The sequence below is a fragment of the Corapipo altera genome, unplaced genomic scaffold (genome assembly GCF_003945725.1).
Source record: "Corapipo altera isolate COAL_440 unplaced genomic scaffold, ASM394572v1 44b, whole genome shotgun sequence".
Lineage (NCBI taxonomy): Eukaryota > Metazoa > Chordata > Aves > Passeriformes > Pipridae > Corapipo > Corapipo altera.
Genome location: NW_020884932.1, coordinates 170,182 through 196,875, shown reverse-complemented (window position 1 = coordinate 196,875; position 26,694 = coordinate 170,182). Strand labels below are relative to the sequence as shown.

The window sequence follows — 26,694 nt, the reverse complement described above, 5'->3', positions numbered from 1 at the left end:
ACAGCTGTTTTGCTTCAACTTTTGCATTTTTATAACTCCACTAGTGTCAATGGATTTATATATGTGCCTGTGCTGATGCAGCCTATTTTTCTGCATTTTTTCCCAGTTTCTTTACTATGTAAAGCTGGCCAATGCATAAGTGTATATTTAGCATATCTGCTAAACCCCAGACTCCTGAGTTCTACATGAATAAAGCTATTTGCTCCACACATGTGGAACACTATTCCATGCAGGACCACACTTTACTTCTATCATGTCAGAATGAAATTGTGTACATTATTGCCAGAAAATAAGCCAACTAGTACTGCTTTGTGAAAAAACAGTTACCCAACTTCATTGGGAAAAACCAGATTGCACTGAAATCTGTTGTAAAATGTTTAAGGATTTTTTTTAAAGGAAAAAAAAAAGGAAAATACTTTGATGTAACAATCCACCTAAAATTGCTTTTGCTCAGGAAGTGGATTCAAAAGATCTTTAACTGCACTCAGGATGCAATGTTTACTGATTTTCAAGTTTATGCAGAATGCAAATTATGATGATGCCTTGTCACCTACTAGACTCCAAACTGCTTGACTCTGATAATGTTTCCCAGTTCATTTGGCACATCATCTCAGAAACAACTGTCAAGCTTACTGTTGAACTGATTGAATGTTGGGGCCATTACACTGAGTGCTCAGCAGAAGTTCAGTTTCTATTGTACAACACAAGGCCTTTGATGAAGAATACACTTAATAAAATGGACCTCTAGAGAAAAGCAGATGTACCAGACAACTTTCAACCACTTTGATTTTGGATCAGTTTTATTAACAAGCTACAAATCTCACTTTCCAGCCTTTGATAAATGGACTGTCAGCTCCTCCTCATCTAGAAAAAACAAGGGTTACTCCCCTTATTCCACTTCATACTTCTTACAGAAACGACTTTTCAATATAGGTTTTTTTATGCTGTTCATGAAGATCTAATTTCAAATCCTTATGAGAACTCTATGAAATTAAATCGATGCAGCCCAATTGTTTAAGCCATGTTTATTACAAATAAACCAGTCATATCCTTACATGAAGGGCCCATCTATACCATAGTTGACTACATTCTTCCCAAAACCATATTTGTAGTCTGTAAGGTCAGATTTTATACTCCTGTTATCAAGAGAGACCTCCATTATTACTTATTATTTCCAAGCTAATCTCCAAATGCCTAGATGTGATCTAGAACATTTAGGTTAAATGCACTTCTGCAAAAAAGCTTTGCATTAGTTTACCACACCTGAGTGCTGGATAAATGAGTTACTTTTGGAAACCAGATACACTCATGTTAAGCTGTATTTTACAGCTACTGGTTCAAAACACTCCTACTGATGTACTGTTATAAACAAAAATCACTACTAAGAGTTGCACATACAACTGATTTCTTGAACTCAACTTTCATAGTAGCCCCAGAACTGATTTAATTACCATTCTTGGAATTTATGAGAGTCTACTTTAAAAAGAAACAGTCACCAGGAACAAAACTCTTTGTCAACAGTTTTCAGAGAAAAATAAAAAAAGCACTGCAGAATTAAGGTTAGACCTTGTTTTAACCCACTACCCCAACTATCCATCGAATTTCTTCAGAGTAATTTTCTTTTTTTTTTTGGTTCCAATCAGTGTAGGAAGTCAGAAGTGATTTGGAACAGTTTCACACGAGCACAGACGCATGCTTGGAATGTCCTACTTTGCACCTGCAGTACACACCAGAATTATGTGTGTACAGTAAAGCCTGAATAACTAAACACACTACGGGATAAACTATTTTAAAATGATGTTAATAAGGATTTATCGTTTCCTGTTTTAAGGACATTTGCTTACTTCTTTTTGTTTGAAAACTGCACTGGCTGCACTCAGTTAGCATCCATCCATACGTAAGAGAGGGGAGTTTCATCATTCTGCTCCCGGTTCAAATCATGTTGCCATGGAAGCAGATGTTGAATTGATGAAAATAGGTCAACTGTTCAAAAAAAAATCACTGGTTTAATACTTCAAGAAATTTATTATATGCAATTTTAATGCTTGCCATTATTTTGCAATTGGTAATATTTTATTCTATGCTATTCTAATTAGCATTTTCACACAATACATATTCCCACCAAAAATGTAGATAGCAGTAGAGTTGTAAATGAAAATAAAAATATTTTGCATAAATCTGTAGGGGTTGGGTACAGAACACTTAAAGGAATATCAACCACAGTTCTTCATTACTCCAGTAGTAGATGATGTTAAATGTTGCCATATACACTGTTTCCCTTTGAGGAGTATTATTATTAAAAAGCACTAGCATTTAAAAAAAAAAACAAAACAACCAAAACAAACAACAAAGCAAAACAGGACATTGCTAATATCTATGCTTGGTTTTGACAGCAACAGTGCTTTTCTGTTTAGCTTTGCATCAAACAGATACATGAATATTCAACTGGAGTCTCAATTACTTAAAACTGATTAAAATACTTAAACAGCTAAGATTTAAGTAGGCTACCCCAACAATAGAACACATGAAAACACACTTAGCCAACTCAAAGAAATTTCTTTCTTAACATTTCCAAACTGCCTGCCAAGCTGCTGTCAAAATAGTATAAACACACTGTAAAATGCTCACCTTGAGCTGCAGCAAACACCAGAAAGTAAAATAACTCACCTGAATCATGTTTCTGAATCTCTGCTAGGTGATCTAAAACACTTTCCTATCAACACCCTGATACATCCAAAGTTTTTCCTACCTTGACATTGATGTAATTTAGATGCACCAGGTTTGTCCTAGAGGTTTAATGTGATATATTCTGTTCGTGAATTTTTCTTTACCACTGAAATGCAGAGTTTAATTATTAATAACTATAGTAAAGGTGCATGGAAATACTGGTAATACATGACATTTGGGCTCCTTTCATAGTTCAGAGATCTTCCTGTAGGTTAAACAGTACTTAAAGGAGAAAGGGTCAGTGGTGCAGACATCCCACAAATTAATCCAGCACAAACCTACCATAGCACTACTGTGTGTCTTCCACACACAGCTGCTTCTGCCCTGCTCCCTAGTGAACTGGGTCAGACAGCTTCTCCCAGATCAATTCCCTAATGTGGGTCATTATACAGCAGATAAAAGAAAGTCCCAGTGTAACAGATAAGATGGGAATAAATATACAGGAAGCAAAAGCAAAAACAGCCTCATCTCTTAGAGCTGCCATAAATCTGTACTGCTGCTGTTCATACTCCCACAGCATCTAGTACCACTCCCTTCTTTCAACATTTAGTAATCAGTGTTTTAACCAGAACCTCAGATAAAAAAACATTTCTGTAACTGAGGATATGTTTAACTGTCAACACAATTGAAAACATCTACAACAGAAGCAAAACTTACGTGTGCTGTGTTCATTTTCATATAGTTTTTAAAATAAAATTTCTGTATAAAATGTGTTTCACTTTGGAGAACGCTTTTGGACTCCAGAAAGTTCATAATTTGTGTTACAAAACTTTTTGCAAGATTGGAGAACGTGAGCTAGTCTCTATGTCTTTAGATATTAAAACAAACAAAACAAACCAACCAACCAACAACAACCAAAAACCCCACACCCATGAAGTTGATAAATATTGTTTAAAAGGTACTGAAAGAGTGTCCTTACAGAGATTGCAAAAGTCTTACATTTCACATTGAATAGTTTTGTAACTGTTTATAACCAACAACATTCCAAAAAAATCAAATGGCTCGTTATGTTGCAGAAACATACTGTAAGACTCATATGTTGGGTTTGTATCTTTGTGTTTTCTCAGACAATAAATAGTTTGTAATAACAGAAAAACAGCCACAAAAAAACCCCTCAAACTAGCATACTTAACATTATTAAGCATACTGGATACTTCTGATTAAAACTGTTTTTTAAATAGACCTTTTCTGACCAGTGCATTACGACTTGCTTTGTTGGTGTTGGTTTTGGTGGGGTTTTTTTAATTAAGGAGAAGAAGAGAAAACTTTTCTTTAACCAAATGGTTACCTCTCCTCTAGCTCATCCAGCATTAGCTTCCAACAGTCCCTTCATACAATGTTAATTATAGATTGGTGGTCTTCAACAAAGTTGCTTTTCTGTATAAGACAACATTTTTCCCCTCTCTACCCCTCAGTACTAATTTATCTTTTCTCTCCAAACTTTCTTCCCTTTGTTTTCTGAATCCCCCTTTCCACCACGTTTATAGTTGTTTTGAGATACAATGTTAAAAAGTAATTCCAAGAGCTACCTAATTACCATGCTGCAATTTCTGTCCCCTAAGGGCTGCATATACACAGAATTTATAATTTAGAGAGAAAAATGCTGATATTCTCCTGTGGCCTACCAGGAAACAGAGGTCAGCCCAGAGATCACCCAGCCAGCTTCACATTCAAACAGATAAGAGGGGAATACACAGCAAGCAAAAGCAAAAACAGCTCCATCTCTTTAAGCTGCCATAAATCCATCCTGCTTACAGTTAGTCATACAGTTTTCATAATATGATCTCTCTAGATATGTTATCCAGTAATAAACTATATAATTAGAATTTCACCAAATTAGTTTTGTATGACAATATCTCACTGAGATTAATGTAAACATTCACACGTGCATAATTGAAGAGCAATTCAATTGGGCTGCCTGTAGACCCTAACTTCAGCAAACTAGCTGACATGTTCATATTTGGAGCTAATTCTGCAAACCTTAAGGCTTGGAAAATAAAATTCAAAGCAAGCTCATAATTCATTGCATAACATTTAACACCTGTAAAAAGAACAACAAAGAAATATGTGCTCCTGATGCACCTCGGTAAGGTGATGCACTTTAATAACTACACAGACACAGTCCAGACCTTTTGCCACAAGGAAAGTAATCCAGTTCCTAAAGGCTAAAATAGCATAATGATGAAAGTCAAGGCAATGGTACACAAGAAAACTCTGAAGGGAAGATATATAAGGGCAAAGTCCTGCAATCTCAGTTATTATGTAAAATGTCCACAGACATCCCTCCATGTCTGAAAAGAATGACATTCAAGTGATTACTACACAGAATTAGGAAAAGATTAAACCCAAATTCTGTTACAATTACCAACATTTACAGTCATCAACCACAGTTGTTTCACATAGCCTTACAGGATACATCCCATAAAGATTATGTACAAAGTCTTCTTAAGATATGCTGGGGTCACAAACCAAGCAGCGAAATAACCAGTTCACAAAAATTTGATTATTTTGCTTCTTGAAATAGCACTACTAAGTACCTGAAATACAAGAAGCCACAAATAAACAGTATCTTGGGAATGCATGGGAAAGTATGGCAGCAGCATTCACAGTATAGGAAAACACGGAAAAGAAAGAACTCAAAAAGCAAGACTTTGAAACTCTTCTTTGATAGGAAAATCTTAATTTCCTTTTAATATAAGGTGCAAGGGAAAGTCTACTTCCTGTTGTCATTTTCACTGGTGTTTATGTTATTTGCCAAAACATGCATTGTTTGAAGGCACGCTTACCTCAATGAATGCCACAGTCAGAACAAGGTCCATTTTGGAGTCTGGGAAAAGGGCATCCACTTGTGGAGACATTCCAATCAGCATACAATTAGTTACAACTGATATTACACTCATAGTTTCAAAAGCCAACTGAAATAAAACACAAATATATTTATAGTTACGACCATTGCCTATAATTTACCAGTCCCCAAATTGCTCTGGACAATACCTCTCTCTTCATTAAAGCCTCAGAAGACCCCTTAGCTTAAATTTCATTTTCCTTCATCTTTTGAATTCTATGGCATAAGACTTGTTTGGCAAGCAGTCCAGACTTCATCAGCTTGACAGGCAAAGACAAAACCACAACAAAGTTATAACCTGAACAAGCAAAAGAGTACGCACTCATCTACAGTTGTACTCCTGAACAAATTTATTTCAGGATAAAGGAAAAATTGTAAAGTTCATAGAGGAACTAGTATTCCTAACACTGGTTTTGGATGTTTTATCTGAACGCTAAGTAATGGGAAAAGGTAAGGATGGTTTAGAATGACTTTTAGAATTGCTTTTCTAAATCACAACTAGTTGCACAAGCTGAAATTTATTGAAAGAAAGATTTACATTTAAACACATGCAACAGCACAAGTCTAAGAAGTTCTTGCCTACTCCCAAAGCTCCCACAAAATGTCTGAAAATATTAATACAGCTTAACAATTACATTTGCAATATAATGGTTACTTATTGCAAGGTCCTGTCTGGAAGGAGAAAGACTGACATTGAATTGTAGGAACTGTCACAATGAATTAGCAGAAGTAGCTTTCTCCTTGAAAAGAAGCTGGTGACTCAGCTCACCTGGTAAAATGATTCCAGTATTCCTTTAACAGAAATCTTTCAGCAAATACTCTAACTTCCCATATGAAAGAAAAAACTTCGAAATTTAGTCATTATTTTTAATTCAAAAAGTAAATGCATTTCTACTATTAGTTAAAAAAAATGACACCATAAAAAATAAAATTATTGTTATAATTTTTCAGTCTACTCCCTTGATTGAAACAAACTATTCTAGCCAAACAAAATGCTATTCATATACCTGCAGCTATGCTTGTGACTTATGACCACAGCCTGATTTTTCTGGTGCTCACACCACTGGCCAATGCAGCTATGCCATCAAGATGTCAGCAGCATAGATTTGGACTGAGAAAATACATTCCAAGTTAAAATGCAATCAGATTATAATTCACACATTTTAATGACACATTATTAAAAGACTCCTTGTATAAGTCCACCTCAATATCTATGTGTCTAGTGAACATTGCTCAGAATCCTTGGTTTGCATGTTTTTACAGTATGTTTCACTTGAGGTTTTATGATTTCATTTCTCATCTCTCATTTGCTTCATTTGATAATATTTACACCCCCTCCAAATTAAACAATTGATTAGTTAATTGTGCCCTTTGTCTCCATTACATATCACTAGAAAACTTGTTAAATAAAACTAGAATATGGATCATCCCCTAGAAAAGTTCCCCCAACAGACTTCACACTCCTTATCAAGCCACTGCTATTAGAGAATGCTGGAGTCTCTGGATGAAACTTAGCTGCCTCCTTTCTTTCCAGAATATACTCTGGTCAGGATAAGTTCACTGATGCAACACACTCAACAAGTTCCAAAATAGCTGGTGCTGGCATGATTGCACGGGCAAACAACTGAGGACAGAAAATCCTTAACCCAGTACTACTAGCATGAAATTGTTTGGATAGACTACAGCGTTCAGGCTGTGCAGAAAGTTCCAGCTCCTGCTCACAGATCCAGGTTATTTTAAAATTAGCCACCTTGACTACCAGTGATCACAAGGGCACAAGCCAAGCATGTGGCTTATCTATTCTTCCATTTTTTTGAAACCCTTGCTGAGCTCCACGCTTCTGAGATTAAATCAGATATTACCATTTCTAAAATACGTGGGCTATAAAGAGTACCAGGCAGTATCTGGAAGGTTTGCTATGTTGCATTGCAACAGGAATACAATACATATACAAGAACTAAAAGAAAGATTTGTTTTCTTTTCAAGGGCAACTGAAAGACATGTGGTCAAAAACCCCACAAAAAAAAAATCACTTGGATGTATAGTTGGATAGAAAATATTCTAAGGCATTGAAGAGAACAAAGCACCTACTGAAATTTGAAGTGGCTCATGGGCTAAACACACAGCTTAAATATATTTGTTGAAACCTCTTTTAAAACAAATAAACAGAAAAAAGACACAAGAATTACCTGCCAAACACCAATATTTGCTGTGGGTTCTGCAAATGGACGCTTGTAAACTCTGCACATCTTTAAGGCATCAGAGTAGATCTCTGTGATATTGTTTAACACTGCAAAGACAGCTGCCAGTGGATAAACACATGAGAAAAGACTCACATAGCCAAACTGTAAGAACAACTCCAGGTAATCATCAAAAGTACCCTGAAAAACGGAGCAAAAATAAGAACAACTGTAACCTACAAAAAACAGATGAAGAAACACAGTAATAACAATAGAATTGTAAACTCATTTCCTCATCCCAAATCAGTTTTTTGGGAATGACTGCTGAGAGAAAACAACAATTAAAACACTCTAATCTAGTTAATCTGGAATTATTCAATTACTCAAAACTTCTTATAAGGGAAGGCCAAGGTTTTTCGTTTTACCTAATCCATTTTCTGGAAGTCACACTTCTTATCCTTATAACAAGAAGTATGAATATATTCATCCAATTCAAGTTCCTGACTATCTCAGCGAACCAGTAACAGAAGGAACAGTGGGGAACAGGAAAACAACACCATGCATTTAAACTGTCAGAATATTCTCCTAAGAGCATTGTGGCAACAGAAATCCTAGTATTTCAGACTGACCATAAAAGATCTAACAGAAAGGCTGGTTTGGTAGATAGGCAACTCTTTTCTCGTACTTCTGCTTATTTATTTCAAAAGGAGTAGGTCAGTTAGTGGCCCACTTGAAGGATGAAATGACACAATTCAGCACTGACATCTGAAAGGAACAACTAGTGCAAACAAACAAAACCTATTTTAACAAATCCACAACACATCAATCACCTGATCTTTAAACCAAGAATGTGGATACTTACATGCTTATTAAGTATTCACATGTAAGTTTATCATATATTTGCACATTGGTTTTGTACTATTAATAATGGTCTTCTATTACTGCAGCAATTATTTATGAAAGAACCAAAACAACCACTTTTAAATAAAAAGCATTCACTGAACAAGGGAGGGTGAAATACCACAAACAAGTTAAACTGGGATCTAGCTATCTTATATTTACACAGACCCACATATTGTCCTATCTCTCGAAATTTGAATCTTGAAAACTTGACAGTAACTGAGATTATTACAGGAACCACATAAAATTGGTTTCGGCTCAGACACATGGTTCTCTAATATTTTTTTGCCCATTACAGTTGTTAAACTGACTACCTTTTTTCAGCATCTCTTGCTTTTTTCCCTAGCAAACAGAGAGAGAGGTAGTAGAAGCCTGCAAGCTCAGAAATCAACACGGGGTGCTCATTAGTTGCATTTTCATCTGAGGTCATTTTTAAGTTGCACAGTTTAGCTGAGTCTGACAAACTGACCTGCAGGTCAAACCACGAAGAGCTACCTGACTTCTAAAGCCATTAAGATTTTTCCTCAGAAACATTTTGTACAAACTCTGAATTTTATTAGGGTCTTTCTTAGGGACATTTGTGCAGGATCCCTCACTGGAGTGACAGCCACATTATCTGTTCCTGCTATCCCTTTCTCAGACAAGTGTTGCAGTCAGAGAGCATTGCTTCCCTTTGTGCCCCTCCTTCTGCACAGTAACTGCACAGCATTCCCACCGCTTCCTCACACCTTTCTTCTCATTTCCTTGCTGACTTTTAGAACAGCGGAGTATGAAAAGAAAATAAGTATTTATTTACGAAACTTTGTGTTAGAAAACAGGGAGTCTGATATGATGTTCAAGAAATTTCTAACTGTGCCACTGTCAGCCGTGAGATCAGCACATGAACTACAGCATCAAGAAAACAAAACCAACAAAAATTCAGAAATTCAGGGAGAAAATGAACTAGAGGAGAGAAGCAGAAATTCTAAAAAAATAATTTAAAAATTACTGCAGCATGTTTTTGCATCTTAAATAGGGTTAAGGCCTGGAGATTTGAAAAGTGAGAAAGAACGAGAACAAAAAAATAGAGAATTAAATGCTGAAGAGCATGTAAAGGAAGGAAAACAAAAGACAAAAGCCTGAAACACAGAATTCTATCAAGGCGCCTGCTAAATTCCTCAGGTACTAAACATAGTCAAATGCTTCCCCCTTGTGACAGCTTTAATTTTAGAAATATTCTTGCCTGCTGACAGCTCACTGCTTGCAAACAAATCAGTGGTCTAATATGTGTTCACAAGCACAGCATAATGACAATATTTAGATTGAAAATAAAATTAAGGCCTTGAGTACACGGTACCTTGAACTGAAACTGAGGCTAGCAGTGCACATGTTCAAGGCAGAGTCCTAACTCTACAACTGACCTCTTGGGTCCCTGCAGAAAACTATTCAGGGCACAACGGCACAACAGGTGCAGATTCATTTGATCTAGCTCTGCACAAGAAGCACTGGGCAATGTGACTCAAAGACACCACGTTGGCTTTGTATGGGACAGCTGAGAAGAGAAGTCAGCTCAGGTCTAAGAGCCAGAGCTCATCTGCTCAGGCATACCAAGGCCTGACGCTGACACAGAGTGTTGCAGGTGCAGTGCTGGACTATGCTGATCAGTTCAGCCATAACTCAGGGATATCTGCTGTGTTCCCCAATGCAAGACAGACATGCTGTCTAAATCTATCTCCTTCCGTATCAAACATGGGAAATACCAGTCTTCACATAGGAAAGCAAGTAGTAACATTTGTACAGTTTTTCAATTGTCAAGGTGCTATCTCTTTTCTCATCTTCCCATTTCATGGCACTTCATGTAGGAAGAGAGGAATGTGATACGGTATTAATATCAAATTTCAAACTGCTGATCTCTACCTTTTACATAAGGCACACTATCTACATGTAATTCTTACTCTGTAGAAGTACTGTAAATCATACAGTATTAAGACTCTTGTGACTATGCTTGCAGCACCCGATCAAGAAAGCTATCAGCCAGTCTTTAAGGCCTTAACATACATGCCGATATCTACTTTGCCAATTCTTTTAGAACTGCAAATAGTGAATTGCAAGAAGTGTGTTAAATACAATTAAAAATTATACTGGGTAGGAGGTGGTCAGGAACAGAACCAGAAAGACAGCGAATGCTAAAGCTGTGATTTCATGAAGCAAGAGGTTCCAGCAGCAGTATTGTTTTGCAGAGTTGGTTTCTTCTGCTCTCTCCATTTCTGGCCCCATCCACACATGAGCACACTCTCTCTCAGGCTTTAGTTTAACTGACCATTTAAACTAGTATCACTGTAAAATCAAACCAGAACAACCTCCCTCTTCCCTATACCAGGTTACTCATCCTGGTAGCCTTCAGGTTACTCTTGGAGATTAAGGGTATATTATACAAATACTTCTTTCTGCTGATACAGGATTACATAGCTCCAGATACAGCTGTTCATTCTTTCCCCTTCCTTCTGGTGGAACAGGGATCCTGCACTGTATCCATTTCTCGATCCAGAGTACCATGTAGCTGCATAAACAATACGACCAGCAAAATTGATGAAGCTGGAAATAAGCTGTCAGGCCAGACAGCCAGAAATATTTTCATTTGCCCTGGCTGATGCTTCTGTCAACTACAGCCCAGAGAACTTTTAACTCTTTTACAGTGATAGAACATACCAAATAGGTTCCCATTTCTTTCTCCATATTGACTTGTTCAGCTAATGACAGGTCTGTATCAGTTTTCTGAGAACAAGTGAGTTTCTTCATCCTCTTGTTATGTCTCTTTTGGAGCCAGTAAGGAAGCAAGGATTCTGCAAACTGATTGAGGATCTGCGAAGTTATCAGCAAAGTGGCCAAGCTCTTAAGTTTAAAAAAGAAATAAAAATAAAGAGAACTGTGATAAATGTATGATCATTTGCAATTCTGTGTGTTCTAGTAACACTGTGAGTTATTATACTATGACAGAAAAAGGCCAGCCTAACAAACCTAGCAACAGCACATGAAAGCTATAGATGCTCTAGTTCCTATTCTTTGCTATACACTGAAAAGGATGAAGTAGAAGACTAAATATTTTGTGGATCTGAATGTATCCTGGACACAGTGCACCAAGTACAATGAAAGGTAACACTTAACATATGCCAATGACGATCATGGAGCTAAAAAATCTTTTTTTTTCTACGTTTTTTCTTCTTGCTTTTACCTGAAGGTAGATGAAATATCACAAATGTCATGTCTGGTATAGATATGCCAAGTGTTTTGCTAGAGATCACTTTAAAGGAACAGAGATCTTGAGCTGAGGTTCTTGTCGTACTGTTCATTATGTTTGGAGCAAAAATATTTTCCTTATACCCATTTTTCATGCATTTGAGTGGATGAAAGATATTAACAACAGAAAGTTGATTTAAAATACTAACTACAAATTATTTTTGCCTTTATTTATTTACAGATCCTCACCGTAGCTATAAACTTAATCATGCTCCCATCATCGAGAGTCTCTCATTAAGAACACTACAGAGATAATAATTTTCTGACGTAAAAGGAAATAAAGAGGAAATGAAAATTTCCCAGCCTCATCTGTGTAAGGGAATAATCAATTTATTTGAAAACAGTTCCTCATTTTATACAGAGGGAAAGAATTGCTCTATTCCGTTATGAATCTGCAACAGTGCTAGGGGAACTTAAACACAGAAGATGGATTCCTAAGAAAATATATATGAAATATATTAATTGTCAACCTAATGTTTTAGAATAATAATTAAATACTAAAGTCCTGTTTCAATCAATCCTTCATTTTCCTAGATTCATCAACATTCTTAAGATGCTCTTGGAACTCACCTGCCTCAAAAGCTTCATATCAAACAGCACAAAGGCAATGTAGAAGAGAGATGCAAAACAATTTAAGAAGTTGAACTGCAAATAAAAATATTTAGTTTCAGTGCTCAAGCAAAAGTTCAGCTGCAGAATATCATCTAACTTAACAGATATCTTGACTAAACAGCTTCCATGCAGATGTAAACTGTTCCTCAAAATTTTCTTTACCACGTTTAAAATTTAAAATGATTTAATACAAAAGTCAACAAAAAACTCAAAACAAAACCGCACACCAAAAAACCATCACCCTGAAGGAAATAAAAAAGGAATTCTGGAAGAGACTTAAAACAATCTTTTCAAAAAGGAAATTAGTTAAACCAATCTTGGCAACTGCTTTTACTGAACATCTTATAAGCAAATTTAAGATTTACGGTACAATTCCTTAGATCCAGTGTCACTCTGACCACATACCTGAAAGAGCAACCAAACACATACACATAAACACAAAAGCTAGTTGTTCAGAGACACAAAGTAAATAGATCAGTATATACTATAAACTGCACAGGAACAGACTGATGGACATTTCCAGCCTCCTCTGACCAGTTGTCTGAATGGCAGTACATAAAAGTTAATACACGCGTTTTTAAAAATATGGTTAACCATAAAATTTTCCAAAAACTAAATGGAATAGTTCCCTGTTGAAGACAGGATCACAGCAATTAATAGGGAAACATATAGAGAGAGAATCCTAATGAAAGAACAATCAATACCAATAAAAAGCCAACTTCCACTATAAAAAGAGGCATCTAAAATAGTCTAGCAGTTACTGTAACCACAATAGAAATCTTGTTTACTCTGATATTTGTGCTTGTATTTGGCCTTGAACAAAAGTGTAGGTCAGTGAGGTAATGCTAGGAAAGCATTAATAAAACACATGACAAGTTGTCTTTTTAAATAATCTTAAAAGCTGCTTATACTACATACTTACCACTAAAACCTTCAGAATTAAATGATTCTGATACGAAGATTCCAGCCTGTGATTTTCTAAAATACCAACAAAATTATTGATCAGTAAACAGCAGAAGCTCTTATCATACACTAGACATTGTTATACAAAGAAGAAAGAGACTTTTCCTCCACCTAAAAATTACTTATCTAATAGTTTATGTTCCTCCATCAGTTTATGGGAAAAAGAATTTAAATTTAAGTGAGGTACCAGTACCTCAATCTATGAAGCTAATCTGATGTACAATATTATCATACAGGTTTTTGTCTACAACTCTAGTATTTTTTCTACTGCAAAGAAAGGAAAAACATCCATCATTCTTAACACTTAACAAAATGTTTCTAGCTATTGACTGTTCTTTGGCTGAAAAGTAATGCAAGACTAATGGGAATATAATACGAAAAGTAACAATACCAAATTTAATTCAAAACCAGTAAATGCTCACAGAAATGCTCTCATCCATCTCCAAGGAATTTAGATCAGACTCTATGCTCCAAAGTAAGACCAGAGTATGTGAAGTTCAATAGACGCATTACTCATTCTAAATTAGGATTTTCAGTTCATTCAAGATAAACTGTCAGAAGCTGATGTTTCAGGAGGGCTTTTTACCAGCAGGGAGAAGAGGAAAGTGAATGGGAGATTTCCAATTTCTTTCTGCTATTTTGTCAGATTGTACCTTTAAAGGCCTGGCTAAGGAGTAACTGAGAAGGCAGCACACTAACATGAGCTGTGTCAACAAGGCTGAAAGGAGACACCCTTCACCTATGGACGTTACTCAGCATAAACCAGCAGAGTTCTGTTCTGACAGGGGTGTGAAGCGGGGCCTGACATGTGGAAAACGCGCTCAAGTGACTGAATGCAATTTTTACTTTCAGCTTTCACTAAATGATCAGTTCTCATGACAAATGGCTGCAAGAGGTGTGCTTAAAATACCCCAGATTGTTTCCCATGCTTTGTCAGTTTAGCTGTGTAAGTCAGATATTATCTGAAAACATGCCAGGTGGGGAAGAAGGTAGGACAGTTCAAAGCATGGCAGCATAAACATATTGGATAGAGCAGAAAAGGCACAAGCTGTCAGTGTAGCAAATCACATAAATACTGTCTCTGCTGAATATGAAACATCAGCTTAAAATCAAAAATATCTGGATTAAAAAAAACCTTGAGTTGCCTTTTAAAAGACATTTTAGTCTATCTGATCAACACAACTGGGTATTATGGAAAAAAGCTTTTTCCTGCAGTGCAGTAAAAACAGTGAAACAAAACCGTCAACTGAACCTTAGATATGAATTTATAAGTCATTACTTAAATAAAAACCTTGAACAGTCCTAAACAAATAAAGAAATTGCTTGCTTTTACTATCGTGGCTGTCAGGTTGAATTTGCTGAGCAAATCAATTTGGCATGCATAACCAAGCCCCTCTTCAACACCTCTTTTTATTCTGTCTTCTGCATCAATCTCCCTTTTGCTTTATCTTTCTTCTGTTAATTTTCTGGGTCTCTGGCTTTAGTAATCTGGATTCTGTCCTACGAATTAATGCCATATGGAGCTACACAAAGCAGTTAACTCTCCATTAGCTTCATCTATTAACTTTGTCTGAAAGTGACTGCACATGTCTGTAGAAGTGCTAAAATTGAAAATAAACACTAGCATTTCACTATCCTTATGTTAGGTTACAAAACACAAGGCCCAATCTGTTAAATAAGCCACACAGACAAGGGGAAGAAAAAGGCAATCTATTATAACATTCCTCCTCTTTTGAAAGTGCCCAGAGAAATATATTTTGATAGGGACATGAAATCTCAGTCTTTGTTATATAAGTACCATACACAAACACTTTCATATGACATTTAGTTCGTGGTTTTAGATTTGGTTCCATTATCTCAGTGCCTCTGTCATCTGCACAGATGCATGAGGAGATTAAGATACACTCAGCAAACCCAGGTTTTGGGTGCAACTTGCCAGGGTAGTCCTTCCTGCCACCCATCCACCTCTGAGCTCCTTCCTCGTGCTCTCATCTTGTCCCTTTTGTCACCACTAAGGATGATACAGCAAAACAAAGAGCTAATTAAGGGAAGGGAGACTTCTGCACCAAAGGGAGAGAGCAGCTGAGGAGGAAGGCAGGATCACCCCTTCTGATGGCGTGTCAGACTCAGAGCAAATTAACCCAAATATGAAACTGCAATCTCAGAACACTCAAAATATAAGAAGTTAAAATGGCTATCTCTTTTACCCCACAGCAAAAAACTGCTTCAGGAAATTTCTTCAGCATTCTGTTAAACAGGAGCTCACAGTAATGTATTCTACAAAGAAACAAAGTCTAAGCATCTGGGATTCTAACTTGAAGGATGAAGAATAAACAACTCTCTTACCCCATGATGTTAAGAATTCAGCAGCATACCGATAGATACGGTTCATAATTTCAATCACAACAGCATATATGATACTGGGCACATACAGCATCAAGCTGCTGAAGTTAGACTCGTTCTCAGTGTGATAATCCAGAGCCCACTGTTCCAAGTCAAAGTAAATCATCATCACGTACAGCGAGAAGTAGAGGCAAAGGCACACAAATGGTAAGGACACCAGATAAATCCGTAGCTGTCTCTTAAGACTTGAGTACACTGGTTCCTCCCTCCCAGTGACAGGATTGATACCCAGGACACCGTGGAAGCCTGGTCTTGGTTCTTCAAACTGTCGCTTCATCAGCAGCGTCCCCCAGCGGTACGTCAGGATGGCGCAAATCCGCTTCCAAACTTCCAGTATCACGGTGGACCAGAGTAGATTGAATGTGGCAAACATCACATATTTGTCATAGTCTTCCCATGCAAACACATAATAAGGAATCCCAATGACAGCCATTGGAATCAAAGCAAACGTGAAGTATTCTAAGAAGCCGAAGTAGAGAGCAATGGTTTCGCCAAAGTAGCAGCGTATGTCATCTGCAGAGAGAAATGAATCAAATAAGACTACACTTAAAACACAGACATCAGTACTACACCAAACTGAACTTTACACGAACTTTCCATTGGCCAGAATTTTTTTTTCTAAATAACACAATGAATATTATTGGGGGTTTTTTCTCCTTCTCCCTTATTCCAAAAACTCAGATGGTTATCTGAATTATTTTCTTTTTATGTTGCATATATATACACATACACATAAACATACCATTCAGATGGTAAAGAAGTCAAATACCTCAATACTTATTATATCAACATCAGGTATCCAGAGGAAGAAAAAGAAAAAAAAAAAAAGGGAAACCCCAACCAAAATGAAAACAGTATCATCTTGGTAACAGAATTGATCAATGAATGGCTAGGATGGCATTGATGGCATTTGATATAAAACAAACCAAATTTTAACAGCAAGTGACAATTTCTGAAGATTCTCACTGGCATAAGTACTCCTGGGAAACAACTTTGTTTCAGCTTGCTCAGGGCCAAAAAGGGCTAGTTGTGCTTTGACAACCCCCAAGAAACTAAAGGAACAGATGGAAGGTATATTGAAATCTTTAATCTTAAACATGTCAGCACATCCAGGTTGAGACATTCTCTGCAGACAACTGACAGATGAAATACACATTTGCTGTACTCACTAAGTCTGTCTGCTCAGGTGTTACAGAGACATGAAAAGTGCACTAGTAATGGATGTATTTCATGACAGATATATTACTTCCAAGAAGACAAGATCTCACTTATCTTACTAATAACAAAAAATATAGGAGTATTTTTCAACATAATCTAGAAATAGCACCACATAAGATATAGAAGTGCCTAGCAGAGTTTTGAATGCCAAAATCTGTTTCATCTTTGCTTGCTTGAAAGCACTGCTTGTATGTCACTGCTACGTATTCACCAGCTTAACAAAACAGCCATAGAATCACGACCTGTGAATTGACACCCTCTGTTACAGACTAACACATCAAAGCCCCACGCAGTACCAGAACATTCTTATGGCTCATGGTTTACAAAACACTACAGCAGAAGTTCACAGCTGCCCATCAGGTAAGTCTCTGAAAGCAGGAAGGAAAGGTAAACAGACAGAAGAATCAAACTCCAACATCCCTCTCAATTGCAAATTAATTAACAAATACATTCAAGTGTAGGTCATTAGCATCATTTCACACTCCAAGCATGCAACACAAAAGACATTCTTAAATTAGTACATACTTAACAGGTTCCTGGGATTTACTGACATTTTTTTATGTATTCAGTGTCAGTCAAAAAAAATGCTCTCTCATATAAACAAAAGACAAGCAGACAATAAGACTCCTAAGACAATACTCTGGAGGCAGGTATTATCGAGCCAGATCTTTAACGTCCTGCAGCTCAGGAAAGAATCTCAAGCAACTGCAAGACCCAGAGATTTATAATCAGGTAAACTCCCAAATGCTTACTTTCTTATTTTTAAGTAAAGTTCATGGGTTTAGAGTTTAAAACTTAACTTTCCACATTGCCAGACTAAAAACTGTTTTCATTTTAAGATTATTCAGTGTCTAAAATATATGCAAGTGATGCTGGCACACAACAGTCTTCATACAGACAATGAATTTAAAACAAACTGCTGTAAACACACTTTTGACATGCCTACCACTCAAAATAGCTTTGGGAATTCCAGACATTTAGGAGCTTGTCAAGAGTCAGTTTGACTAAACAGTCTTGGTTTGGACATTACTGCTTTACTGAGGGGTAGGGAGAATTTGTGATTGTAGACTGCTGTTACGTGGAAGCTCACAGACACTGAATCCACAGACTCTGGAGCCACCAAATTTGCAAGTCTAGAACCATTTCAGGTGGTCACACAGGAAACACTAAAAGACAAAAAATTTGTCCAACTGGTAAAAGAGCAACGTCTAATTTCAAAATGACATTAGATGACCATGGTGCAGACGCTGAGCCTTTGAACTGCCCCCCAGCTCCAACCTGAAAACTACAACCAAAGGTCTATGTACAGAAATCCTGAAGCTATGACAAAGAAAATCAAGAGACATCCAGTGCTTCCCTCCAGAACAGTTGTATTGAGAGTCATTATAGCAAAAGATTACCCTACAGCCATCTTAGAACCAAAAGAGAATTCAGTGAACGGACTTCAACTGTGCATGTCAACAAGTTCGGAAACGCAGGTGCTTTTTTAACCAGAGCCTAAGCCACTCTGTTGATTCCAAGATCAGTAAGAACAAAGGAAGGTTTAAAAAAGGGATTTTGATTCATAAAGGTCAACAAAACAACCTGGGCAGAAAGGTGATGTTTGAGGAGGTGAACTGCAATGGGTAATTCAGGATGTAAAAAGGTAAACTCTTAGTGAAAACAACGGGCTTCTTGGTACCATACTTACCTTCCATACAGGATTTCACTTTTATAGAAGCTAAATGCTGCAGTGGAAGTTAGACCTTTGGTCTTCTCACACAAACTGAAAACTTCTCCAGAAGAAACCCTGCACTGTATTCATAGTGGAGTAAGTGTTCACGTACCTAAAGGTTGATAGCCAACCCTCACTCGGCCATACCAGCTGTGACGGAGCTTTTTCAACTCTTCTCTGTCATGCAGTGGGAAAATCTGAACTAGGATACCACTGGTCAATAACCTTCGCACTAGAAGAACAAAAAAAAACCACAACAATGTACCTAGCACACCTTCAAAGGACAACAAAGTTGACATAAGCATACAGGTTACATTATGTACTTAGTAAGCCTAAAGTTCCTTTGAAATAGATACAGGACTTGAATTAAAAAAAAAATAAATTGTCTGCATGTTAGTTAAAAAATTATTCATAATAAAGAGCAGTTATATTTATTCCTACAAAGACTGTGCTGTCCACTGGAAGAAAAACAGTAACCTTTTTACATCTATTAAATATTCCATAAGTTTTTAGTATAATCAGTTGCAGCTTCAATAACAAAAAGTGATACAGATCAGAACTGAAATGCCTTCTGTAGCTTTGTGAGGAAAGCCTTTGTTGTATTAATAATTGGAAAGACACTAAAAGCATTTTTGAATTATCAGTTAACACTAATTCATAAATTACAACACATCTTCATTGCAAACAAACTATATATTCCACAATTTGTATTTAACTTTGTTATGGAAAGCAACACTACATGTGTGGATAAAAAATTAACAGACTGCTCTGGAAGTTACAACCATATTAAAAAAGAAAATAAACTCAAAAACAAGAGAGGGGAGGTACTGGAAGCTGTGTGATAGTATTTAACCATTTCCCATAGGCATCTGTTTGGCATAACTAGAAAGATACTTCGACTATATAACAAAGTTACCAATGTAAATTCATCTTACATTTACAGTTATTTACATTTTTTGAACTGCTAATATGCGTAGAACTCTTTCTTTGATGACCAACACTAATGAATAAAGATACTGTTATTAGAAGGACATACAAATATTAAGATAAATTCTCCTAAGAAAGTGTAGCATCTCTGCCAATGAACTAGTTCCATAAAAACAACACTAGCTCTAAATTGCTTCTTTCTGCCATGGAAAGGAAAAGCTCCAAAGCAATGAGGAGGATCAACGAAACCAAAGAAATTAAACAAAACTTCCTTCATATTATGAAATTTGTAACTCTGGGGCACTGTTACTCGTTCCAGTACTTTTACACAGAGGCAATCCAAGTATACCATTATGCAATTTTAAAAAAAATAAATATTTTTGGTACTAATTAAAAATAATGAATGATGTCAACATGTGTAAAAACTATCCAACTGAAAAGAACATAAGGCCAGAGCCTCAGCCACACACAAAAACTCAGAATGGAAAGCCCACTGGAAGTAATCTGGCCCAACTTCCTACTTGAAGTAGGCCTAGCTTAAATCAGGCTGCTCAAGGACTTTTCCAGTGAAGATCTAAAAGTTTCCCAGGACAGAGTTACCAACAATCTCTTTAATTCCCTGTTCCAATGTTTGGTTACCCTATTGTGAAAAAAACTTTCTTGATCCTATTCAGAGTTTCTCTTGTTGCACTGTACATCCATTTCCTCTTGTCCTATCACTCTGAAGCAGTGTGAAAACAAAGCTGATTAAAAATAGTGGGACTTCAGTGTCCAAATAATTTCTCTTCATTACAGGAAAATTAATTTTTTTTCACAATGAACACTATCCTACATCAACACAGTGAGTTACAGGCCACAAACTACACTGCTTACCAATTGATTTTCCTGGGTACAGCTTGGCCTGAGGATATCCAGGGATCATTTTTTCATTTTTAGCTCTCAAATTCTCAAGTTCGTGTTTGATGATGTACTGACATTCTGCCATTGTAAGGAAATTGTGATTGTCATCTAAATCAAAAAGAAGGTTGTGTGAAATTGTGCAGCAACAGAATACAATCCTGGCAGCAAATAACTACAAAAAATGATCAGAATCAGGAAAAAAAAATTATGTGACTATTATTGCTAAAGAACATCCATTAGCAAAAACTCCACTATTTAAAATAAACTTCTTCTTGAGAAGAAGCTTTCTCACTGCATTTTTTGACTACCCAGATAAACTAAGAGAACAAATCACTGAAGAGACAGACATCTCTGAAGTATTAATTGCTGGTGCCTTGCTAAAAGACTCTTCCTTAGGCATCCACTATTTGTCAATCTCAGCATCTCCATAACCCTTTCTGACATACAGTTCCCAAAGTATTTACATAGCAAAAACCAGAAGGATGTCAAGGACAAATCTCCTTTACAGTAAGCATTTCACACCAAATACCACAGAATCAGTCTCTTGCTCTTATTGCCCACAAAACATAATAAGCCATTCGAGATAATTAGTTCTGATAAAAATATGGAAAAAATGTAAAACAATAAGAAAACTTCCAAAAAACCCCACATTTTTGAAAGCTACAGTAACAAATCTATTGTCAACCCCATCACCAGGAAAAAAAGACTGATTTCCTTCAGATAATGACCAATTAATTTTTTCTCCTTTTAGAAATAAGAAACAATAGAAATTGCCCTAGATACACTAAGAAGAAGCTAAAATAGCAGCAAATCTCTAATACAAAGAATAACAACATAGTATCTGTTAAACTGGGCAACGAGAAATACTAGCAAGACAACACAGGCCGCAAGGGTTTTTTTGTAGGTGACATTTTTCACTCAGTCAACTATTTTATCCTTGACAAAAATAAAATTATACTTATGTTTTTGGTTTTGCTACTAATGTGTAAAAAGAAAAAAATACCAGGAGATACAGCAAAACTTCAGCTTTATTATTGTTTCAGACGGACTCAATAACCTTGATATTGAAAACGTGGTGAAAGGCATCACTCAAACGGGCACATGAAAAGTACTGGCAAGACTAAGCTGGAACTCCAGTATTTACCTGGAAAGCAAAATGAGTTCTGCCACTGTAGGGGGGTTAAATACCTTACAAGCAGCACATTTAAAAAGAAACCTTACTGTATGGGTTCCTCCTTAAAACAAAAAAAGAAAAGGAACAATTTCCCTAATCATGCCCAAATCCCACTAAATGGCTCTTTACTGCTAATTAATTGTTTAATTGTTTAGTGTGTACATGTAATAGAGAAAAATGTTTCTGTTTTCTCCAGCTAATTATAAGATAATAAGCCTCAAAACTGGCTCATAGAAATTAAATTGCTATGCTAATTTATAACATTGATTGTTAATCACAAAATCATGTTTATCAACTATTTTGTCTTATTTTCAATGAAAATCTTTCATACAAATAAGAGAGTATTTGGAGCATTGAAAAGCATAAAGGAAAACACAAGCAAAAAATTAAAAGTCATTTGAACAAAAAAAAAAATCATTATATGATCTGAATTTCTGTAGTTAAAAATGAGTATTTATTCATGGCTTGGTCTTCCTATTTCTGTTCACTGACATCCTTCCATAGAATAAAGACTGTGAAAGATTTAGCAGTGTAATTCTTATAATCTTTAGTCATACTTTGCAATGACAAAGACCCCTACAACTGCTTACCTGCAAAATCTTTGAAAGTTTTTCTACTGCTGTACGTAAAAGTTCTCATTGAGTTATCATTACATTCCTTCACCAAACCCACAGTTTCAGCTCCCAGCAACAGCCTTAAGTGGGACGCTCCAACTAAATAAATATTTTCATGTCCATTTTCTGTGACCAATGGTTTAATCAGCAGTTGTGCACCTTTAAAGTAAAGAAAGGCAAAAAAAGTAAGAAAATACATTAAAATTACATCTAAAAGCCTTACAGTTTTAGCATCCACCACAATAGTCCTATTTAACAGGAGCACTGAAAATGCTTCTTAAGGGCACAAAGAATTAAGGCTTCAACAGCACTTGATGTGGGGTGTTTAGAATCTTGCAGGGCCATCCTTGGATTTAGCCCTGTTTCTGGGGAAGCACTCAAAACAGTGAACTGGAACAATGGGGACAACTGGGATCTACACTCCCTTAATGTTCACATCCCATAAGCAAGCAGTGCTTCTGCAAACAGTCCCACATGTTTTAAGGAGACTAGACTTTTGAGATAGAAACATCCCTAATTTATTTAACAGAGGCCTGAAACCAAGTTTGTAGTCACAAATCCAACAGCTACAGGAATAACTGACCATAACCTATAAACTACAACAGCCATAAATAATCTCTCAAAAAAATATTAATTTAAAAAAAAAACAAAACCCAAACAAAACCCACAAACAACAACAAAAACCCAAACAAAATAAAAACAACCAAAACCCAAACAAAACCCAAACAAACAAAAACCCAAAACAAACAAAAAGAAACAACAAAACCATCCCAAGAATTTACAAATGAATTAGCCTAACTTCAGCTGCCAGAAGTCCACTAAAATGAGTGATGAAATATTCTTTGTAAAACCCTACAAGCTACCAAGAATGTAACTAAAATCCAACATGAATTCAACAAGATTAAATTGCTTTCTGCTAACTTAACTTTATTCTACAACATGGTACCAAGTCTTACGGACAGGATGTGAGATGTCTTCATTTTGGCAAGGCTTACCATGTTTTCACGAGCAACAGGGGAAACATGCTCTAGACAATTGCTATAAAAACTGACATAAAAACTACTTTGAGAGACAGGTTATCAGGCTTTCACTGGAAAAAACAGAAGAATTCTAGAGTTCAACTGGCATTTGACCTTAAGGCAATGTTTTCATTAATAACAGTGTTAAGAGGGTTCAGTTATTACAGTTTCATGACAGCAGCATGAAGCTCTACTCATTCTAAATGAAGCAACTTCAAAAATGCAAAACAGAATGAGACTGGCCAAACAATCATTAAACCACAAATTCCTAGAAAACGAACCTTCTGTAAGTCTTCATATCCTGGTGACAGCCAATTTGTTTTCAAACTGTTACCAAAGATCATACTGTACTCACCTCCATCTGCTTTTTTGTCTACAATTCGTTTAGTGAACCATTCTATGGTTTCTTCTTTGGTGCCTTTTGCAAGTTCAATCACTACCACAGGCCTGAAGTTAGACTCAACAGTATCCAAGAACGACCAGCTTTCTGCCATCTTTTGTGGTTTTTGCACCATCTCTTGCGAGCTTGCTAAGTACAAAACCGGAATAAAAGGCAAGTGTTAAAAAATAGTTTGCACCAATCTAAAAACCACAAAACTTTACTACAGCGAGTTACACATGTCTGTGCTTAGCAAAGGCATAAGTGTGCATTTTTGTGGACTTACTACTGTGACCAGCTTGAGAAACCTCAGCAGTTGCCAAGGCATTATTAGTCCTCAGTGGCTTACTTATGTCCTACTCTCTGAGTAGGAAAAATGTTGTTGTGATAGGGAGAAAATATTGTCAAAAACAACCTTGCAATTTCCTACAGTGTATTTGTCAGCAAATGAAAACATTAACAGAACCTTAAGTCAAGCAGATATCTAAAATCAATAAGCTTCTCATGGTAAAAGTATGTAAACACATCATAAGTTTAAGAAGGAACTTTCTCAGTTAATATTGTAAAGCTTTAACCATACCAAGGAAACCTTTATTATGCTGGGTAGGTGAGCAAGACACCTGTCACACAGATAGGCAAATTAAGCACAAAGCACTTAAATGACTTTTTGAAAGCTATAAACCAAGTGTTCTATGACAAAGTCCATCTGCAAAGCACTGAGCATCAGCACAGCTTTATGTCTAAAAAGTCCAAATTATCTAAGTGGATCTTTATAGAACCACAGATTTGTTGAGGTTGGAAAAGACCTTTGACTACAACCATTAATGCAGCACTGCCAAGTCCAGCACTAAATCATGTCCCCAAGTGCCACATCTACACGGCTTTTAAATTGCTCCAGGGATGGTGACTCAACCACTTCCCTGGGAAGCCTATTCCAATGCTTGGCAACCCCTTCCATGAAGACATTTTTTGCAATACCCAGTGGTACAACTTGAGGCCGTTTTCTCTTCTCCTGTCACTTGTCACTTGACAGACCCACACCTTGCAACACCTGTCAGGTAGTTTTAGAGAGTGATAAGGTCTCCCCTGAGCCTCCTTTTCTCCAGCCACTCCTCTTTAGTCTTGTTAACAGATTTTATACAAAGATCCTACAGAGATCATTATATCATGCTGCATAAAGCAACTTAGAGGTATTGATATAAAACAATCTGGTAACTAACCTACTAAATATAAAAAAAAAAAATTAAAAAGCTGCCAAAAAACCTATCACAGACTTAATTTACTAATTTACAAGTTAGGGGAAGGTTTGACGATTTTGTTTTGGTGGGTTTTGAGGGTTTTTTTGCTATTAACTTGACTGAATAAAGGATTTTACCCACTGTCTTTAAGCAGTTGCCCTTCCTGTTCAAAGAGTGAAATTACTTAATTTTGAAGCAAGTTGCTGTAAGGATGCAGTTTAGCATTTATGAGTTATATTTGTGTGATTCAAAGAGAAATCACAGTCTGTAGTATTTCAGATAAACTATCCTACAAAATACAGCGATACTGCAAACACATGCATATCATAATAAAAAAGTCTATTCATTTTTCACTGGCAAAAAAAAGCTTTCAAGTAAAATTTCAATGGGGTTTCCAGTTAGTTTCACTTGCCTTTCACATGCACACAATTCTGCAACACTCATATTTACAGTTCTGAACCCAAGCACACATCTTTAAAAGAAATACACTTAATAAGTATTTAAAAATATTTTAGATGCATATCTGCACAAACAGAATGAATCAGACAAAGGAAAACACCATCACGGATGAGGCACTGTAACTGGGATTGTCAGGGACTGACTACACTGTTTTGACAAGCCATTCCACCTCAATGCATCCCTATCCATAATCAGCTGTTGGGGTTTTTTAAGATAATGCCTGACACACTGTGCATACTGCAATTTCTAAAGAATTTAAGAATGGAAAGCACTAGCTATTTACTAAATATTACTATTTAGGAAAACAGCTTTGCAGAACAGTTCTTTTCTGAAAAAAAGGTCTGTGTATAAACTGTGTGCTGCTCAGTGAACTTCATTTATCGGCTCCTACCACTTATTCAGAGTCACTGATGCTTGGCATAGTGACTATTTAACAACCACAGAATCATCACACAAAATACAGAATGGTTTGGGTTGGAAGGGACCTTAAAGATCATCTGGTTTCAAGTTCCCTGCTGTTAGTAGAAACACATTCCACTAGACCAGGTTGCTCAGAGCTCCATCCAACCTGGTTTTGAACACTTCCAGGGATGAGGCATCCACAGCTTCTGGGCAACCTGTTCCAGTGCCTCACCACCCTCATAGTAAAGAATTTCCTCCTGATGTCCAATCTAAACCCACTCTCTTTCAGTTTGTTTTGTTATTTTTTGGCTTTTGGTAAGATTTGTTATTTTCAGGTCTATTACTACTGAAAACTAGAACAGATTAGAAGCACTCCCAAATCGTGCCTGTGATTTCCAAACACCTTGCCCAAGGCCCAGCACAGACCCTACGTGAGGTAATCTGGCCTCTTCTTTCATATATACACAGTGAACTTCTGACAGACCCCGAAGCGTGGGGAACAGACCCAAAAGACCCTCTAAGCCCCACAGCCCCCCTGCCCGTCACGGAGCGGCTGGGTGGCGGTCACAGAACCAGTTAGGTTGGAAAAGACCTCTGAGATCATCGAGTCCAACCTGTGACCATCATTACACCATCACGTCAACTCAGGGCAGCGGGAGCTGCGGCCCCTTTCTAGGGGGTCCGTTCAGAGCCGGGGCAGGCTCACTGCACGGCCGGGACAGGCTCACTGCACGGCCGGGACAG

At 36.8% G+C, this 26,694-nt stretch overlaps 1 protein-coding gene across 2 annotated transcripts in view; it reads right to left on the bottom strand.

Annotated features, from left to right (window-relative positions):
• The window catches only part of ANO10 (anoctamin 10), a 124,953-nt gene that overhangs the window by 97,605 nt on the left and 654 nt on the right, over positions 1–26,694 (bottom strand). The window contains exons 1-11 of one of the 2 annotated variants that reach the window (XM_027659428.1): positions 24,138–24,253; positions 23,828–24,001; positions 22,430–22,612; positions 20,639–20,773; positions 18,951–19,070; positions 15,850–16,419; positions 13,463–13,518; positions 12,499–12,573; positions 11,341–11,523; positions 7,762–7,953; positions 5,514–5,642 (exon numbers count right to left, since the gene is read on the bottom strand). In XM_027659428.1, the coding sequence (XP_027515229.1) occupies positions 5,514–5,642; positions 7,762–7,953; positions 11,341–11,523; positions 12,499–12,573; positions 13,463–13,518; positions 15,850–16,419; positions 18,951–19,070; positions 20,639–20,773; positions 22,430–22,612; positions 23,828–23,987 (1,803 nt within the window). In that variant the 5' untranslated portion in view covers positions 23,988–24,001; positions 24,138–24,253. Of the gene's footprint in view, positions 1–5,513; positions 5,643–7,761; positions 7,954–11,340; positions 11,524–12,498; positions 12,574–13,462; positions 13,519–15,849; positions 16,420–18,950; positions 19,071–20,638; positions 20,774–22,429; positions 22,613–23,827; positions 24,002–24,137; positions 24,254–26,694 lie in introns of those variants that run through there. The other variant, XM_027659427.1, reaches the window with a different exon arrangement.